The sequence below is a fragment of the Chaetodon auriga genome, chromosome 21 (genome assembly GCF_051107435.1).
Source record: "Chaetodon auriga isolate fChaAug3 chromosome 21, fChaAug3.hap1, whole genome shotgun sequence".
NCBI lineage: Eukaryota > Metazoa > Chordata > Actinopteri > Chaetodontiformes > Chaetodontidae > Chaetodon > Chaetodon auriga.
In genome coordinates this window covers 21,236,822-21,257,485 of record NC_135094.1, presented here as the reverse complement: position 1 = coordinate 21,257,485, position 20,664 = coordinate 21,236,822, and the positions used below count along the sequence as shown (strand labels likewise).

The following is a 20,664-nucleotide window of genomic DNA, read 5'->3' as shown; positions in this document are numbered from 1 at the left end:
GTTAAGGCAAGACGCCATCCTAAAGGAAATGTTGGACTTTATCGTTTGGAAGTATCGCGAGTATTTTATTTTGGACTTTTGGACTTCCGGTGGCTTTACGTTCTCTTTGTTTCGGGACTTTCGGTAAGATGTTGAAGGCATGTATGCTAGAGAAACCCCGAGAATGTCCTGTGTCTCTACAGTTGCTGTTGATGCGGGATTTTCTCAGACGCAGTTCTTTTTGTCTATACAACACGTCACAGAGTCAGACCCATTCCAGTGATTTCTATTGAATAATCTCCATTTCCATTTTAAAAATCTTTTTTGTCCTTTTTTGTTTCGTCAGGCAAATGTTCTTTAAATTTGATTTTATTTATTTATGTTTATTGTAGGGCATCTTATGGGTTATTGCTCATTCGATTATTTACTGTATAGTTTTTATGCATTTTCTTTGCCTGTACGTTGTCGTTGTTATGCTTTCGTAATACAGTTGATCCACTAAAAGCAAAACAAAATACACCGACCAAGCTAAAACTAGGGACACGTTATTCGCAGTCAGACAAAGCTAGTATCGCCAATCTTTTCTACAGGACTTGAATGCTGCATGTGTTCAGATTGCGGAGGTTGAACAGCAACCGGAGCAAGATGGGCAGCTAACAGCTGGTCTGAGCCTCTGCATCAACATCATTATCCCTGTGAAGCTCGATGACAGGTGGGTAACATACCATCGCACTCACAAAGTTGTGTGTAGTCACTCGGTCATCTCTGAATCGGTAAATGTGTGGGCGTGTTGTCATCAGCTTTCTGTGTAACCGATGCTGTACGACTCCATGGAGGAGCATCAGCAGCCGTGCTGCAGCGCTACAGGTGCACACAGGCTGCATGAACACATACGGCCGCGTCCTTCACAAGATCATCGTCTCTGCAGACAGAAGGTCATGAGAAGACGCAGTTTCTCCCGGTGAAGAGATGTCCTCTGATCGGCTTCTACCGAGCTGCTGCAGCAGATAATGGACAGCTATCGTAGGACGGCCCCCACCCTCCACCCCCGCGCGCACACACGCACGCACGGACGTACACATGCATTAACTAATTAACTAAGTAACTACAAGGATAAATCAAGTAGCCCATGTCAAAGTGACATTGCAATGTTCACGAAAGGCATTTCCGGTGTTGTGCACGCAAGCCTTACGGGTTTTTGTAACCGATAAGGTTTCAAATTAGCATTTGGCTTTGAGACCAACTCCCTCTTTATAAAGAGCTTATGTCATAACTTGGCTTTTTTAATGGTTAATAGGTGATTCTCTATATATATGTATAAGTCCTCTATAATAATAAGTGTTAGTAAGTCAGATAAAATAGTTCTTATAATAATCCAAGTCTGCAGCTGTAAGTGTTAAATAGTTGTTAATAAATTAACTTTGGTCCACATGTCCTACAGCACTTTTCCAGGAGTTATGTGGTCAAATGATCCATTGGAGGAGTATTACTGATGAACTACAGATCAGCAGGACCAACCAAAACCTGGCAACAAGAACACTTTGATCTATAAAGCATTAGTAAATGAGTTATTACACATAAATAAACCATTAGTTCCAACTCATAACCCCTTTATGAGCAGTGACTCATGAGAAAGTTGTACCAATATTTTTACTTTCAAAAATACTTGTTGAATCTCCAGAACATCTACTGAGTGGATCTTGTGGTGACATCACTGCTTGTTCCAAGGTCAAGATCGAACTGTCAATTTAAAGTGTAATTTAAATGAAAGGCATGAACTCTTAGTGTGTGTAACGCTCAAGTGTAATGCTATTGTTTGCTGTGGTGTTTCATGTCATCATTCCCATCATGGGAAAACAGCCCAAGGTACCCATTCTGCCTGTGATCATGTGTCGCACTCCAAAAATACATTTTCGAGAAAAACCTCTCAGTTAATTGTGCATGATTCGATCCCTCTTTTCCTTTCCTCTGCCTCTCCTAGGCCCACTGAAATCATCCTAAGACAAAACCACAGAAGAGGAAGTGACAGAGACGAAGGATGGACTCCATCTCTATGATGGGTGGCAGCAGGAGCCCTGTGTTCCTCAAAGCCTCCTCCTCCCACCATCTCCACCATGCCCAGACCTGTTTCCTGCCCAGCAGCATGAAAAATGGAGTTGGAGTTGGAGACACAGGGACCCCCTGTCTGCCTGCCCAGGCCACAGTGGCCATCCTGGGCTCTGGTGATTTCTCCAAGTGCCTGACCATACGCCTGCTCCGCTGTGGCTTTCATGTAGTGGTGGGCAGCCGCCATCCCAAACTGGCAGCCCATTCATTTCCCCATGTGGTGGACGTGACACACCATGAAGACGCTGTGGGAAAAGCCAGCATTGTGTTCCTGGCAATCCGCCGTGAGCATTACTCTGTCCTGTGGGACCTCAAGCATCTACTAGAAGGTAGAGAACAACACATAATGAGAACACTAACCGTAAATTTAACGGTAGAGGACTTTCTTAAATTTCTTCAAGCTGATCTTGACATTGCACACAACACGGTGGCTGACTGAAGGAAAGCAGGTAGGATCATAAAAGAAGGAGGAAAAATGTAGTCTTAACTGGCTAAGTAAGCTCCATGACAACTCTGAAGCATTGCCTACACTATGATGTTCTATATTAAAGTATTTAATATAATATATATCTAATATATATAATAATACACAATATATAGTAATAAAATAGAATTTATCTGTCTTAATACAATACTCACATGCCACATATACGTTGAAATATTTTTTGGTCTCTGCAATCATTCATCCTGTTCATACTGGTTTGAAGTAATCCATTTTCAGTACGATTCAATTACAATTACAATCAGACACTTTTATCCAAAGCAACGTACATATGAATTCACACACCGATGGCACAGCATCGGGGGCAGTTGTGGGGTTCAGTGTCTTGCCCAAGGATACTTAGGAATGTGGACTGTTGAGACCAGGGATTGAACCACCGACATCCTGTTCGGTGGACGACTGCGCCACCGCCGCACTGATTCTACTATAAGAAATGAAAGATAAAATCCACAGTCCTCATTCAAAACATCCGCTGAAGATAATGTGAGACTTCAGCAGTCTCAGTCAGAGAACTCATTCAAAGCTAATACCACGGTTTTAGTTTATGTTTCCCCAGACTGTGTTTTGTTGCTGTGCTGCAGTGGAGGGATAGTAACAAAAAGAGGGAGGAGGAACACAAAAAGGCTACATTTGGAGGATACCCACTTGATCTGTCTGACTGATATTAGCTTAAGCTTAATTTAAAATACATTACAAAAGGCTTTCTTCACTGGCACTGTTGACGGGGGGAATGATTATGTATGAATGTAGGGAGTGTTGTGTTAGAATACAGTTAAAAAATTCTGAACTTGTCCAACATTTTAGCATACATTATTATTATTATTATTATTATTATTATTATTATTATTATTATTATTATTATTACTAAAGTGACTGAAACAACTAATACATGTGCAATGATGTAAAATCATCACCAAATAGTCTAGAGAGGCCTATTTTGCTGCTGTAGTTGTAGCTAACAACCCAAGTTTAGTATATAATTAATATCTTTAACTACGCAAGTCATGTGTGTTTGTCTTTTTGTATTACAGGCAAGATCCTGGTGGATGTGAGTAACAACAGGAAGGTGAACCAGTATCCAGAGTCTAATGCGGAATATCTGGCTTCACTGCTGCCAGACTCCATCGTGGTCAAAGGCTTCAATGTCATCTCAGCCTGGGCCATGCAGCAGAGCTGCCCGAAAGATGCCAGCACACAGGTACAATTAAGCATATTCTATTCTTTGAAAAAAAAAGAAAAAGCCTTTTGTTGTGGATTTCAATGGCTTTTCATAGCCTTCAACAATAGAATGGGGTGGCCTAGTTATCGTAAAGTCACTTCAGTATGGACCTTCAGTAACATGATCACAGCTAGTTGAATATGGGGGGTGTCTCTGTTCAAAGATGATCTCAGAATCAGAATCAGGTTTATTATCACCAAGTTCCCACAAGAAAAACAAGGAATTTGACTTAGTAAAATGATGGCTAGTCTTACAGGGAACCTATAATAAATATCATAATGAATAAATAATATCAGGATAAATAGTGTGTGTGTGTGTGTGTGTGTGTGTGTGTGTGTGTGTGTGTGAGATTGGGGAGGAGGTCCAGTGTGAGTCATGTCCTGTTCAGGAGACTGACTGCGCAGGGAAAGAAACTGTTCTTGTGCCGTGTGGTCCTGATCCTGATGGACCACAGCTTTCTACTGGAGGGGAGTGTCTGGCAAAGACTGTGTCCGGGGTGGGGTGGGAGGGGTTAGCTGAAAATTTTCTCCTCAGGGTCCTGGAGGAGTGTATGCTGTGCAGAGAGGGCAGATTGCAGCCAATCACCCTCTCAGCAGTGTGGATGATGCGCTGCAGTCTTCCCTTGTCCCTAGCTGTGGTGGCTGGGTACCAGACTGAGATGGAGAAAGTGAGGATGGAGTCAATGATGGCCGAATAGAAATGAACCAGCATTAGCATAGGCAGGTCACATTTCCTCAGTTGCTGTCGGAAGTAGATCCTCTAGTGAGCTTTCTTGATAAGAGAGCTGATGTTAGATTCCCACTTGAGGTCATGGGAGATGACTGTGCCCATGAATCGAAATGATTCCACAGTGTCCACTGGGGAACCATGAAGCGTGATGAGGGCTAGTGGTGCTGGAGTTTTCCTGTAATCCACAACCATCTCCACAGTTTTTGCTGTGTTCAGGGCCAGATTGTTTTCCTCGCACCAGTGTACCAGCCTGTCAGTTTCACTCCTGTACGCAGACTCGTCTCCATCCGAGATGAGACCGATGAGGGTGGTGTCATCAGCAAACTTCAGGAGCCTGACAGGCTGGTGACTGGAGGTGCAATAATTGGTGTACAGGGAAAAGAGCAGAGGGGACAGGACACAGCCTTGTGGAGCATCAGTGTTGATGGTGCGGCTGCCTGAGACATGCTTGCCCAGCTTCACATGCTGCTTCCTGTCAGACAAGAAGTCGATGATCCACCTGCAGGTTGAGTCAGGCACATTCAGCTGGGTAAGTCTGTCCTGCAACCTAGCCGATATGATGGTATTAAAGGCAGAACTGAAGTCCACAAAGAGTATCCTGGCAAAGGTGCCCGCAGCGTCCAGGTGCTGGAGGATGTGATGCAGAGCCATATTGACTGTGTCATCCATAGACCTGTTGGCTCTGTAGACAAATTGCAGGGGATCCAGCTGCGGGTAGGTGATGGATTTAAGGTGAGACAGCACAAGGCGCTCAAACGATTTCATGGCTACAGAGGTCAAAGCTATGGGTCTGTAGAAATTAAGGCCTGCGATCTTTGCTTTTTGGGGCACAGGGATGATGGTTGAGGCCTTGAAACAGGCTGATACATGACATGTCTCTAGTGAGGTGTTAAAGATGTTGTTAGCCATCCATACTGGCCCTGCTGCCTTGCGGGGGTTCTGTCTTTTGAAGAGCCCGTTCACATCTCTCTCAAGTATGGAGAGAGAGCAGGTGGTGGTGGAAATAATGGGGGGGGCGGGCTTGTGGGGAAGTGGACAGTGGAGGACCATGCCAGGGTGGTGGTAGGGCAGGACGGGGTGGTGGTGGGGAGATCCCATTTCCTGTCAAAAAGGCAGCAAAAGTCATTTAGGCAGTTGGCTAGGTGAGAGTCGTTGGTGATAGTATTGGGAGTTTTAGGCTTAAAACTGGTGAGTTGCCTAAGCCCCCTCCAAACAGAGGCAGAGTTATTGGCAGAAAACTGCCACTGTAACTTTACAGAGTACTGCTGTTTGGCCTCCCTCAATGCCTTGCTGAATGTGTACTTCATTGCTTTGAAGCTGTCTCTGTGTTCGCCCCTAAATGCTACCTCCTTTTCCCTCCTCAGCCTTTGAGCCCAGCTGTAAACCAGAGTTTGTCATTGCTGTATTATACCCTGGTACGTTATGGTATGCAGACATCCACACAGAATCTGACATATGATGGCAGAGATTAGAGTTTAGCCTTGGTAAAATCACTCAGAATAATAATTCAAGAGTCCGAGTTTGTGTGCTCCACACCTTTGTGCCTCCTGTGTATTGGCATGAGGTGGGATGTAAACACTAACCACAATGAATGAAGCAAACTCACATGGGGAGTAGAAGGGTTTACAGTTAATGAAGAATGATTCCAGGTGGGAGGAGCAGTGTTGCTGGATAGTTGTGACATCATCACACCAGCCAATGTTGATATAAAAACATATTCCACCACCTTTCGCTTTGCCGTAGAGCTTAGTGTCATGGTCTGCCCAGAAAAGTTGGAATCCTGGCAGATGTATTGCAGCGTCGGGAATAGTTTCACACAGCCACGTCTCCATGAAACACAGTGCAGCAGATGAGGAGAAGTCTCTGGATTTTCCTACCAGTAGTTGTAGTTCATCCATTTTGTTGCCCAGTGAGCGAACGCTGGAGAGGAACATGCCCGGCAAGTTCCATACTTTGGTCATGTGATGATGCCTGAGCCACCTCCATGACAACTAAGCAAACCATCCCCTGAGGAAGCCCTACAACTTGGAGTTGAAAGCTCCAAAACAAGCTAGGAAATGTAGTATAGATTTTTGTAAAACTTCTATTCCAAAAGTAAAGAATGAAAATTCACACCACCACTGTTGCTGTCATTACCACAGAGCATTCTGTTCAGGTTTAATGCATTTTGTTTCAATAAAAGTTGAAAAAGTCAGTATGCATTGGAAAGAAGTGGGACAGCCTGAGTCCTTTTCAAAGCTCACTACAAGACATTGTGATTTGTTAGGATCTGTGTTTTCTCTTGTATTCGGAGATGGCAGCCAATGTATTGTATGTGACAGTGTATGTGACTGCCTTGTTTGCTCTTTGACACATTACTTCTGTTCTAATTTAGGTATGAATTATAAAAAATCCATGGGAGCCCTCACATCCAGAGAGAGCTAATTCATATAAGGGACACTCACAACAGTCAGGATCCTGGCTGCAGAATAAATCCTGAAATAATCCCCAGCTAGTCAGATGTCTTTATCAGTGGTTTGGATTATAAAACTACCGGTCCCAATTTCAGTCATGGCTTCTTAAAACTAAAGTGAAAGGCATATATGGTAGTGGGAAGTTTCATGAAGAACTCCTGATATCAGGAATGTTATGGCAGAAAAGATTATTCATTTCAGATTCAGCAAGGAAAAGAAAACCAAATATACCTGCTAATGTCACGAACATGTGAAGCCAAATACAAAGCTCTGGGAGGCCTGAGCCCACAGAGGAGCACAAGATAAATCTGAGGGTGTGGTGGGGGAGAGGATTAAAAAGGTAGGAAGGTGGAAGAAAAACTCTGTCTGTGGCTCTTTTTTTAATGATGCAATATAACATTACAAAATGATAGAGTCTTCACCATAGTTTATCTGTGGCTCTCATCCCCAAACTATAATTCATAGTTAGTACCTCATCTGGAACCCTGAATCTGCACCTGTTTCCTCATCAGCCTGCTCTTCTTCTCTTGCTTGCTGCTGTGTTTTCTGTATACAAAATAATCCGTTAATGGTGCCATTTTATGGGCAACCTGACTGCTAGTACACAGATGACAGAAGTCAGGGTTAGCTTGCGAGTTAACTCAATCTAACATGGTTAACTATCATCAGTTGATGTTATTTTCCACAGTGGAAAGGCTGGTGATATTGGCTAGTTAACAGCTTTTCATTTTCAATCAACATGGCTCCTGACTTCACTGCAAACATAATGCATTCACTCACATACTGGCAGTGTGTAACGGGCTAGTGGAGGACCCGATTGCAGTGCCGGCCGATTTACAGGGAATACGGGGAATCGGACAACCAGAGCAACAATGTGCTGTACTGAGCAGAGAGCCGGCTCAGAGGGAGTTAGTGTGAGGAGAGCGTATCGAACGCGGAAATCACGGACAGATTTTGGCGTGGTGTAGACCACTCTCGGAGGAGGAATACCACCGAGGCGGTAAGATCTGCACACCCGCAGACACAGGGCTAGGACAGAAGGAGTAGTCAGGAACAGGCGAGGTCGGACACTGGAGATCAGTCTGGAAAAGAACCCTGGAGAGTCTGGCATGATGTGCTGATTGGTTGCTGCTATAGACCTCCCAGGACTGATGTGAAATACCTGAATGATTTATGTGTGTTAGTCGACAGAGTTACAGATGTGAATGGTGATATTTTTTTACTTAGTGATATGAACATAGACTGGTTTGCAAATCAATGTCCAATGAAACAAAAGATAGTATCACCAATGGATGCTTGTAATCCGTCTCACCAACAGAGCTGGCCATACTTCTGCCACTTGCATAGACCATATTTACACAAATATTCCTGAATGCTGCACTAAACCAGTTTCTCGATCTGTGGGTTTCAGTGACCATAATGTTATAGCTATCACCAGGAAAACTAAAATTCCTAAATGTAAGGTCAATATAGTACATAAAAGGATGTAAATTTATTCCTGAACGTTTTTTGGCAGATGTTGGTGATATTGATTGGACTGGTGTGTATGCTGCTGAGGAGCCTGAGGTCTCCTTAAATATCTTTATGGAAAGTTTTATGAAGATTGTTGACAAACATTCCCCTATGAGAAAGTGCATTGTAAAAGCGAGAACAGTTCCATGGCTGAATGAAACTCTAAAGAGGCTCATGAAGGAAAGAGTTTAAGCCAAATCTACATTAGTGAAGTCTGGATTAGTGGAGGACAGATTAAAGTACTGTCAACTGAGAAACCAGGTTACAAAACTGAATAGATCAATGAAAAAAGAATATTACATGCAATGAATAAATGCTGTAAAGCAAGATGGTAAAGAGCTCTGGAAAACCCTAAATGAAATAATAGGGAGAAGGACAACTGGCGGTGCTTCCTTTGTGGAATCAGAGGGCAGGTTTCTGACCAAACCATCTGATATAGCGAATTATTTTAATGACTTCTTCATCAATAAGGTCTATGCACTCAGGCAGAATATGGACAACACTGATTCTGATTATCTTAGGCACATAAAATAATAATGTGATGTTAGATAAGGATTGTAGTAAAGTAGTTGGTCTGGCAGCTGACTATGTTTATGGTCCCATATGTCACATATTCAATACATGCTTAATGAAAGGTGTTTATCCCACTGTCTGGAAAGAGGATAAAATTATTCCCCTACCTAAAGATGGCAGACTAGCACTCACTGGAAAGAACAGTAGACCTATCACTATTCTCCCAGTTCTTAGTAAACTGATGGAGAGAATAGTCCACTCACAAATACAGGAATACTTTGACTGTAATAGCTTAAATACAGGTTTTCAACATGCTTACAGACAAAACCATTCCACTTGTTCTGCCCTTACAGTAATGACAGATGACTGGCTCAAGGAAATGGATAACTCAAAGATGACGGGTGCAGTATTGCTTGATTTTAGTGCGGCATTCAATGTCATAGATCATGATCTGCTCATTAACAAATTAGAATGTTATGGGTTTAGTCCAACCGCCATTCTATTCATGAAGAGTTATCTCACAAGTAGGACCCAATGGGTTTATTACAATGGCAGCTGGTCTCATTCTAAGGCCTTGGACTGCAGGGTCCCGCAAGGGTGCTGCTTGGGACCACTCTTATATGCCATATTCACAAATGATTTACCATCAGTCTTGTGTAAAGCAACCGTACAAATGTATGCTGATGATTCCATATTGTATTATGCTGCAAAAACTGTCAGTGAACTGGACAATGTTTTATCAGCTGAGTTAAATATGGTTTTTGATTGAATAAAACAAAATAAGTTGGTACTGAACATCTCTATACCAAAGATGAGTTTGAAATTGTCTGGGGAACCTATAGAACAGGTAAATAAAGTAAAATTACTGGGCACAATAATTGACAGTCAGCTTTCATGGGCAGAACACATTGATATCATAGTGAAGAAGATGGGTTGTGGTATCTCCATGGTGAGGAAATGTTTTTCTTATGTCTCTACACATATTGTGAGAGAACAGAACAGAGCTGCCAGGTTAATATTACATTGTCCCATGGGAACAAATACTATCAGTATGCACCGTCAACTCTCATGTTAACGGTAGAGGACAGGCTCAATCTGTTCTCTTATATAACCAAATTGTCAGATGTCGTCAGGTTCACTCTCATTGTACTAGGTTAGCCAATGATGGCAGGATGATGTTACCACATCCAAAATCAAATGCTTTAAAGAAAACAGTTATTTACCGTGCCATCAATCACTGGAATAATTGCCCATTGTATATACGTAAATTGAATAGTAAAGTATCTTTCAAGTTACATCTGAGGATGCATTATTTAAATTTGTGAGCAAGGAATGGACATACCTACTGTATGAATGTAGGAAGGACTGCAGTATCCATGAACTTTTCTGATTAACTGTTGATGATGTTTATAATGATGTCTAATAATGTTTCAATGCTTGTAGATTATCATTGTTTAGTGTATTATGATTCGTATCTTGTGTATTGTTGTTTTGTTTTGTGTCTGTCTTTCTGTGTGGACCCCAGGAAGACTAGCTAGTCCCACCTTGGTGACAGCTAATGGGGATTCTTTTAAACAATAAACAATAAACAATAAACAATAAATGCAAAGACAATCTGCCAACTGGGAAGAAAGACAGCGTGGCTTAAATACCCTCCTGATGACTCTAATTGACTAGGTGTGCAGATAGGCAGGTATGGGGCGTGACTGAAGAGCTGCAGCACAGGTGAGTGCTAAGCTGGACTGTGACACAGTGACAACTATGTCCTCCCAAAATATTGGAGGGGACATGTCCCTACTGTCTATATGCAGCCCTCGCCCTTGTGAAGATGTAAAACACCTCATAAATATGTAGTTTAAATTTTTTTTTTAAAAAGGCTCAATAATGTCCTAAAACTTGTCACTGTAGTTTTAGCAAATGTTACTAAAACAGGACAAAATACTGCATTTGTTGGGGACTATTTTTAGTTGCAGATTAATCCACATAGGATGATGTATATGACATTCAGTCAAAATAAACTACAGTGTATGTTCATGGTAAGGAAGGAAGATGTTCTACAGTACAACAGTGTGGCTGTCTTTGGACAACAATGGAGCTCTGGATCAGAGGAATATGTCATATATTGTATGTCATATGTCCTCCCCTCTTTGGTCCATCCTTCCTGGTTGTCTTCACTGGACCTCTAACCAACTTATTCTCTCTTTAATCCTGGCTCTGTGCAGGTGTTCATTTGCAGTGACTCAGTGGAGGCTAGACAGCAGATTATGGAACTAGCCCGCCATCTCAACTTCGAGCCGGTGGATATGGGCACCCTGTCTTCTTCGCGGGACATTGAGAACATGCCCATACAGTTATTTCCTGGCTGGAAGGGCCCTGTCCTTGCTGCCGTGGCCCTCTCCATCTTCTTTTTTGCCTACTCTTTTGTACGAGATATCATCCACCCATATGTGAAATACAAGCAGAGTGACTTCTACAAGATTCCCATAGAGATGGTGAACCGAACACTGCCCACTGTTGCCATCACTCTCTTGGCCCTGGTGTACCTGGCAGGCCAGCTAGCAGCTGCCCATCAGCTCTACTATGGTACCAAGTACAGGCATTTCCCACACTGGCTGGAGGGCTGGCTGCAGAGCCGGAAACAGCTGGGCCTCCTCAGCTTCTTCCTGGCTGCTGTACATGTTCTCTACAGCCTGTGTCTGCCCATGAGAAGGTCTGAGAGGTACCTGCTGCTGAACACCGCCTACCAGCAGGTCAGTGGGGTGGAGGGCTCTGACAACATTTCCACACTGACACTCATAAATTTAACCTTCCACCCACCACAATGCTGACATTTTCCACCAACATTAAATTAATTTGTCAGCATTTTGTGTACTATCATCAGTTGCTCAAAGAAAGATGACATTTATAATGATACAAGATCAGTATCAATCTTTTGTCCATAATGTAAGTACAGAGCATTTAGGCGAGCTTAGCATTAAGAATGGTGGACGGAGGAAAGTCCAGCATCCAAACTACACAAAACCTCTTAAGTTCAACTGGACACAGCTTGCTGGAGTCTTGTCATCACAGTGAGGTTGCTAGGTGTACAAAAACCAAGAGGCTTAAACTAAAACGTGTACTCATCCACTGCATCTACTGACACAGTAGCTTGAGATGCTACACAGAAGCATGGCAGTTTGTCAGTAAACATCTCTGGCACATAACTGTCCCTTTTTTGTTTTTTTTTTTTGTTTGTGTTCAGGATGAAGAAGGTGCTAATGATAATGTCAATTCCTGAAATTTAGTGATGTCTGTAGGTGTATTCTTGTACTCATTCTAAACTAGGCTAACTACTTCCTCTAGCCTTGTCCACTCTGGATTGAACGCATAGACATATCCATCTTCACATCTCCCTCTCAGAAGTAAAGCAAATAAACGTATTAACCCTAATTGTTGAGCTATTCTTTTAATATGTTTGATAGACAAGAGGTCCAGACTGGATGAATTTATAAATATACTAGTCTCAGATTTTAGTGTAGGCAGTGAAATGGAAGTTTTTTCTGAAAGTCAAAAAGTGCCTGCTGTCATAAATTTCTGCAGTCATAAATTCTGGTTATGTCCACACGGGGTCATGCAATTGTCTGAGCAGGTTTGTGCTAATTTAATTGAAAATCTATTTGGGAATATACACTACTGAAGCATAATCTACAGTGCACTGACATGACAAAAGGTCTTAAGGCGGGTCCAGTTAATAGTCTTAGACTTAGTCTTGGGGGAATAAAAATTCAGTTTTAAGACCCCCAGTATTTCTGTTTTGTACTTACTATACATGTTGCAGATACCTGAATTAATGTGTTAAATTAAATTACCACACAGCAAATCTGGGGCGGGTATTTTTCGTGTAAAACTGTACACATTACACGTGGTAACATTGGTTAATAGGGCCTAAACACTTCGCCTTTGTCCCAGGGCCCTTTTGCAGGTTAATCTGACCATGCATATGAAAAAACTGAAAGATGATGATTGTGCTGAATTCAGTTCTGAGCATCCTCTATGTTGACAGATCCATGCTAATGTGGAGAATGCATGGAATGAGGAGGAGGTGTGGAGGGTGGAGATGTACGTTTCCTTTGGGATCATGAGCCTCGGGCTCCTGTCACTGCTGGCAATCACCTCCATCCCCTCTGTCAGCAGCACGCTCAACTGGAGGGAGTTCAGCTTCATACAGGTACACACATATAAACCAGGGGTTTTCTAACACTGGACTCATTTGCTACTCAGGATAACTTAAAAACATGATGACTCTGGGGTTATACAGAGCATCTTTTTTCCATTGTTTCTGTGTGGATTTATGGATGTTTTAGATAATGATATTCCAGGAAAGTTACACAGAATCTCATTATATGTGTATAATACCTATCTGTTCAGATTTGACTTTATTATGGTTCAAAGAAAAAATAGTACAGTTTTTGTTGAACATTGCAGTAATTGGGCATTAAGGATTTTATAAACTTTAACTGCCTCCATGAGCTATGTGTCAGAGCTGCTGCTGCCTGTAACCATTGACTGTGTTGGAGAATGGGCCAAATCAGCAGCCAAACTACAATAACTTCTAGTTATTTTTAGGACACTAGCATGGAACTATCCTCACAGTGAAGTTTGGTACATATGAATGTGACATTGTAAATGGAGTTGTGCATCTGAACTGCCTTGCTGGCTTTGCTCTCTTTGCTGTATGATCACAGGAGTTGTTACTGTATGTACCATCATGTGTTACTGTCTTTGCTCCAGTCCACTCTGGGCTACATCGCCCTGCTCATCGCTACCTTCCATGGCTTGCTGTTTGGCTGGAAGCGAGCCTTTGACGAGGAGGCCTACCGTTTCTACCTGCCCCCCAGCTTCGTGGTGGCCCTGGCCCTGCCAGTGTGTGTTATAATAGCGAAGGTGCTGATGCTGCTCCCCTGTGTGGCCCGCAAGCTGCACCAGATTCGCCAGGGCCTGGACAGCAATCAGTACTGGTGCCAGCGCCTGGAGCCGGTGGGCTCAGCTGTCCAGGTTTCACCTGAGAGAGTTACCATCATGTGATCGCTGCAGCACAGAGCTGTCTGCTCCTTTATCGAGATTTTGACATACTGCCATATTTAGCTGTTTTATTGAAGCAATATTATTATATAATATTGAACACTATATATTCATGTGATTCTCATTGGAAGGGCATATTATTCTTACTTTGTGACTGAACAGTTTTTGTTGACGTGAATTGTGTACTTGTGTAATTATTAGCTGTTACTATTCACTATTACTACTGAGCTTGTATGACTGTTACATTACAGTTTAACCATCTAAATTGTAAAACTGAATATTCTTCCCTTGACAGTATCTTGCTCATATGCTCAAAGTACTTTGCTAATATTTCATCAATACCGTGTTCCTGGTCTTGTATTCTGGCAGACATGACACCGACAGTGTTGTTCATTACTTCAAAGGGGAATCCTGCCAATTTTACACATGACAGTCATTGTACAGTGGGCGCTAGTTCTGCTTGGCCAGTGAAAATAGTTGTATAATATCTTCTGTGGCTCTAGTGGAACTGTGTAAAGTCTAACATAACCCTGATGTTGCCATAGTGATGTCAAGGAGAGCAAAGTGTCACTCAAGCATTCCTCCTCGAATTGGTCTGGTCTGTGTCTGTACAGTTTATCCATAAGACCTTGGTTACCTCTGTAGCTAGAACAGGGAAAGACTTCCTATCTGTTATCTGCTAGAATGGTCTCTAAATATGATGTTAATGTGTCTCTGTCTGAGGTCTCTGTGTTGTCCAACCTTGAGACCTTTGGGCTCCTAACTGTACAGAAGGCCTGTGATAGAAAATTCATTCACAGCAGGCAGGGATGGTCAAATGAAAAAGCAGTACTGAGTTGCATTATGGGAAGTGTAGGATCTAGTGTTTTTGTTTGGAGCTTGCTACTGAGCTGCATTATGGGAAGTACTTGGTATTACAGGACATCTGGGCTTCTGCTCCTCTCTCTTGTGAGTCTCCAAACTTCAGGGAAGTGCACAGTAAATTGCTGTAGTACTTAACTTAGTACAGTATTTCTGCTTGTCAGTTGACAATTTCATGCAATAGAAATTTCTTTTCAGTAGTGTTATTTATGGTGGCCCTGATTAAACCATGTTTTTGTTACAGTGCTGCACCTGTGTTGTCCCAATGTGGTCATGATCCCATTCAGATCCACACTAGAAGAGAGAAGACAGTAGTTGTCATTCTGGGGCTTATTTAAAGAAGTCTGCCGGGAATAAGCACTCTGGAAACAGTTTTCTGTTGTCCTCTTGCATTGCATTTCTATGTTTGGTTGTGCTTTCTGTTTTTACAGCACATTTTTCTATTTGCAGAGTGTTTTCGAAACGCTGTGCATGCATTCTCAAAGTGATGAAGATGTCTTTAAGTTGCTTCTGTTTTGTCCATTTGCATGTATTTTCTTGGCTTGCAGTGCTTTCAGTGCTCAGGACAGCTAACAACAAAATAAAGTTGAATCGGCAAACGATAAGTAACAGAAGAAATTATTTCTCTATGAGGGTATTACTAGTTACTATGATTATCTTCAGTTTCTGGAATTGTTCTTATTATTGGTGACTGCAAACTGTCAAGACATGTTTGAAGATATTTGCTGATTCTGCAATATCACTGTGTTGTTATGTTTTTCTGTCTGTCTGTTATGTACTATTGAATATTGTGTCCATCAGTCATGTTCTAATGAATGGGATTTATGGCTCAGATTGAGAATTCAACAGAGTTTCTGTTTTTGCAAACTCTTCCCAGCAGTCTTATTTGTGACAGAAATGTAATTGACTGCAGGCAGTGCAGCTTAGCTGACTACACAAGCTGATGCATTTAGAGAAGTGGTCACTGAATTACAACAAAATCAGTTTGTCACTCTATACATTACACATGCCATGCCAGATCTTTACAGTGAATTAGATGTATGTGTACCACTTCCATCAGCAGTATTACTTTTAATTTTGGGCTGATGTCATCATGTATGTAACAAAAAGCTGCTGTTTCCTACAGCAGGAAGATTATAAGTGAACTAAAACCCCCAAAACCAAAAAAAGTTGCAATGCTGTGTAAGACATAAATATAACAGAAATAGATAATTTGCTAACCCTTTTTGACATATATTCAAATGAAAACAGTACAAAGATAATATATTTAATGTTTAAACTCATCAACTTTGTAAATATTTGCTTATTCTGAATTTGATGCAGCAACATGTTTGAAACAACTTGGGACAGGATCAACTAAAGACTGGGACAGCTGTGGAATGCTCCAAAAAACACCTGTTTGGAACATTCCACAGGTAAACAGGCTCATTGGGAACAGTTGACAATATAATGATTGGGTATGAAAGGGGCATCCTCAAAAGGCAACAAGCAAGGATGGAGCATATGGTCCAAACATTTAACAACATTTCTCATTGCACAATTACTAGGATTTTAGGGATTTCACCATCTTTGGCATAACTACAGTGATGAATAAGTATAGAACAATTATTGAGGTTAGCGACAGATAAAGACTTAGAATAAGACAGCAGATAGGACAGAATCCCACAGAGTCCAGACTCCTGTGGTGGTGGGGAAGAGCCTGCAGCTGGATGGAGGAAATTCTCAGTTGAATGTCCATGGGCATCCTGGAGGTCATGGTGGTGATAGAGAGGTGTTGGTTTGTTCAATAAAATGACAATATAGCAATGATATTAAAGACCAGCATTCATGGACTAATTAGCCAAATATGGTGAGTGTGACTTTGACAGCATGGGAAGGTGGAGGTGATGTAGAAGATTGAAATGGAGAAAACTGCAGAAATTCACTTAAACAGGAATAACAGCAAAATGTGAGGGGGAAACATCTTCTTTAACCTTCGTGACCTCAATGAGTGTGACCCAGACATGAGACCATAATGCTGAAAATGCTCACTTCTCAAATTACAGATTTTCCCACCTATTCGAGTGTCACAGATGGGCTTTTCTGCTCTTTCTGCTTCACTTCTTATGATATACAGACTGATAGTGTCAAAACTACTATAACTTTGCACAGTGTTGCACAAAAGATGATGGAAAGGCTGATTTGATATTCAAAGGTCACAGAGTGCTACCTTGAAATTTTTTAGATAATCCATTTATGGTGTGAATCTACGAACTGATCTGATATTTGTTTAGATAAATTACAGTCAATGACTGACTGCAGGTCAGGTTAACTCTAAAATGCATTGGTGTAAATGTGACTGTGGACATGTTAGTCCTGTGACAAACTGGTGTCCTGTCATAATATGAGGAAGAACTGAGAGTCATATTCATATATAGTATAAAAACACTTTTAATAATGAAAACCCTAAATCTCATGGCAAGTAAAACTCATTTCACAACACATTTCGACATTTTCACAAATCGCTCAAATAAAGTCAGAACTCTCACAGAACCTTCAGTGTGGATGATTTAGGTTGTCTAGTGAATGATGATGTGTTAAGGGTGCAGCATTAAATAAACTGAGATTTTTTTTATTTATTAAAAAATATATTGTGTATATATTGGTTTATGTATATTGTGTTGGGAATTGTATAACTACATAAGTGAATTTAGAATGTGGTTTTAAAATGTCTAACACGCTCTAAAAACTGTTCAAATACATTTTACTAGAGACTATTTCGCAACCAAAAATGCATCAACCAGGCAGAACGAGCAATGGAAAACATTTTCAAAGGGGTGTTTTTATTACAATAAATGGTTTGTAGTGGAGTTTACAAGTGCCGAATTGACAAGTACGTCATTATGTTAGTGTAGGAAGTGAAATTTGGTGTGGCACCTTCTATCGTTGCAGGTCGGTAACAAGGCACTTAACTGGATATTCTCCAAATTCATGAACGTGACTATAAGAAAGTGGGTAATCCACTGCTTCGACGCCGCAGAACAGCGCCTTCTAAAATGTTCCTACATGTTCTGAACCTCACAGCTGTCAGTAGGCCACGTGTGTGGCAGCGAACGCCATAAAACAAAGTCATGTGTGGGATCGCAGCTGCTCCAGGTGAGGCAGCAGTTCCTGGGCACTGGGTCTGCAGCGGCCCTCTCCGCTCCAGCACCGGCTCAGCAGAGTCCTGCACAGCCGCCCTTGCTCCGACCGGAACAGCGGGTACTTCTGAACACACGGACGCAGGTTGTGCGCCACGACCGCGTAGAGCACGTGCTGCCTGTCGCCGGTGTAGGGCTGCTCTCTGGTAATCAGCTGCCAAAAGGTGATCCCGAAAGAGAAGATATCCGCTTTACTGGACACCCCCTCGCCTTTCAGCAGCTCAGGGGCTCTGTGTGTGTAGGTGCCGCCGACGTGACTCAGATGGGGGCTGATCGCGCTCACTTCACATCCATGGTCTAGTGTCAATGAACAGCCGAAATCGGCAATTTTGCAGACGTCTTCACTTGACACCAACACGTTCGCTGGTTTTATGTCCAGATGCACAACGTTGTGGGAGTGAAGGAACTGCAAGCCGTGTACAATGTCTTTGGAATACCTGAGCCACCTGTCCTCCCCCAGCGGCTCTGCACATTCGTAAATGATCTGCTGCAGATTTCTGCTCCCGACGAACTCCATCAGGATCATCCCGATGCTGCTTTCGTCTTCAAAATCCGCCGGTACGCAAGTAGTGGCAGCGATGATACGAACGATGTTTCTGTGGCGCAGGTGTGCTGCGTTCAGCTCGGCCCAGAAGCTTTGCCGTGACGCCAGCTTGTTCTTGGTGCACTTCTTCACTGTCTTTAGTGCGACGGTGTCCCCGAGGTATTCCGCCCTGTAGACGGAGCCGAAGCCTCCAGAGCCCACAGGCTGCATGGAGCGCAGCTCCTTCCAGTGGATCACAGAGGACCAGAGCCGACTGGAGACCTTTCCGTGGAGCCGTTGTACGGGGACTTGCAAGGTGGGGCCGTAGGGATGTTTGGTCAGCGGACTGCTGCAGGTCCCGATGTCCAGAGAGGGGTAGATGTCTTTGGGCAACAGGCGAGTCACGGGGATCGGAGACGGCATCGTGCGGAGCGAAGGCTGTCTGTACAACCTGAAGTCTGCTGCTGACTGAAAAGCATGTCCGCAGTCAGTAAACTTTTAACCGCGCGCGCGCGCGCACACACACACACACACACACACACACACACACACACACACACACACACACAGAGAGAGAAGGAGAGAGAAAGAGCTGCACCGCCACTTAGTGCTGTGGAGTATGTAGTGCTTTCTGTTTGGGTTTAACGGGTTCATCCCGATGGTTAAACACAGTTTACGCTGTCTACAGGAGGGGAGGGCGGGGGAATGAACCACTTTTTGTGTTGTGTGGTAGTAAAGCACAATAATATTTTATGAATATATATATCAGAAAGAAACTACTCCGTGTGAGCATGCCATGGGATAACTATCAGCAGCTAAACAGCTGAGCAGTTTTGTGCAGCAGTGCTTAAAGACAAATTTGACTTACTAGATTGAGCATGAGCCTGGGGGAGGGAGCTCCACTGAAGAACGTGTAACACGGCGCGGAGCCTATTTGCTTCTTTCAGTCATTCTTTCAGCATGCAGAAGCACATAATCACATTCTACTTCAGTGTAAGTGTTGCGACAACATAGGACTGCACACTGTGCTGCATTGGCTGTCAGCCTTATTTGTGACTCATGAAGTCGCCATCCTTGGCAGATCTTTAGAACTTCAAAATAGGCTTTTAGATCATCTGCAGCGTCTCTGTTTAGGACTGAGCAATGAAAACCCGCGCTTGAGGCCAAATATAAATGGCCATAAATTCTGAATTTTCCAGAACCTCCACAAAAATATAGGGGTTTCAAGCAAACATATATGGTGATTAAGTGGGAGACACACGAACGTGAAGGCACACAGACAACAGTGACAGCAGGAAAGAGAGTTTGTCAGTTAACAGAGGAAATTGCAGCTTGGTTTACCCAACCCCCGTTCCAAAAAAGTTGGAATGCTGCATTAAATGCAAATAATGCAGTCATCCTTTTTGGCTTATATTCAATTGAAAACAGCACAAAGACAACAAATACAATGTTTTACCTTATCAACTGAATTGATTTTTCTAAATACATGCCTATTCTGAATCTCAGCACGTTTCTCTCTTCAGTGAGAGGCACAGACCTTCTTTCTGAAAAAACAGACTGTGTTTCTGGAAGAAAAAAACAACAACAACAACAACAACAACAACAAAACAGACTTGTGTATATATATTTATATTGTTATATTTTGTACTCTTATTTTTAGTAGATGTGTCATACACCAAGTTCACCAAAACAAATTCCTCGTATGTGTAAAATCGTACTTGGCAATAAAGCTTTTTCTGATTTCTGACATTTCAAACAAGTTGGGACAGGAGCATCACAAGACTGAGAAAGTTGTGGAATGCTCCAAAAACACCCATTTGGAATATTTCAAAGGTAAACAGGTTCATTGGTTTCAGGTGATAGTATCACGATTTAGTATGATGGGGGCATCCTCGTTTACAAGCAAGGATGGAGAGAGGTTCACCACTTTGTGCAAAACTGTATGGGTTCAAAAACCGTCCAAAAGTCATCATCCATGATGGTATGAGGGTGTGTTAGTGTCCATGACATTCTGTGAAGGCACCATT

The 20,664-nt window shown here is 42.5% G+C and overlaps 2 protein-coding genes across 3 annotated transcripts; one reads left to right on the top strand and one right to left on the bottom strand.

Annotated features, from left to right (window-relative positions):
• On the top strand, window positions 1-15,805 carry steap2 (STEAP family member 2, metalloreductase). Of its 2 annotated transcripts, XM_076761524.1 has the most exons (7): window positions 1-123; window positions 570-691; window positions 1,961-2,414; window positions 3,619-3,785; window positions 11,236-11,763; window positions 13,056-13,220; window positions 13,784-15,805. In XM_076761524.1, the coding sequence occupies exons 3-7, from the start codon at window positions 2,018-2,020 to the stop codon at window positions 14,075-14,077; spliced, it is 1,551 nt and encodes a 516-aa protein (XP_076617639.1). In that variant the 5' UTR covers window positions 1-123; window positions 570-691; window positions 1,961-2,017; the 3' UTR covers window positions 14,078-15,805. The 2 variants fall into 2 exon arrangements, with proteins under 2 accessions (XP_076617639.1, XP_076617640.1); XM_076761525.1 differs by lacking the exon at window positions 1-123 and having other exon boundaries at window positions 554-691.
• A 1,549-nt stretch (window positions 15,806-17,354) lies between these two features.
• Window positions 17,355-19,101, bottom strand: mos (v-mos Moloney murine sarcoma viral oncogene homolog). The gene has a single exon (XM_076761526.1). The coding sequence runs from the start codon at window positions 19,058-19,060 to the stop codon at window positions 18,044-18,046; it is 1,017 nt and encodes a 338-aa protein (XP_076617641.1). The 5' UTR covers window positions 19,061-19,101; the 3' UTR covers window positions 17,355-18,043.
• Between the last annotated feature and the right edge of the window lie 1,563 nt (window positions 19,102-20,664).

What these genes read in the sequence shown, in the direction of transcription:
- mos (XM_076761526.1), bottom strand. Translation starts at nt 19,060, where the DNA reads ATGCCGTCTCCGATCCCCGTGACTCGCCTGTTGCCCAAAGACATCTAC.
- steap2 (XM_076761524.1), top strand. Translation starts at nt 2,018, where the DNA reads ATGGACTCCATCTCTATGATGGGTGGCAGCAGGAGCCCTGTGTTCCTC. An exon ending in TGAACACCGCCTACCAGCAG is followed by an intron (nt 11,764 to 13,055) that starts GTCAGTGGGGTG and finishes CTATGTTGACAG; the next exon opens with ATCCATGCTAATGTGGAGAA. An exon ending in GGGAGTTCAGCTTCATACAG is followed by an intron (nt 13,221 to 13,783) that starts GTACACACATAT and finishes TCTTTGCTCCAG; the next exon opens with TCCACTCTGGGCTACATCGC.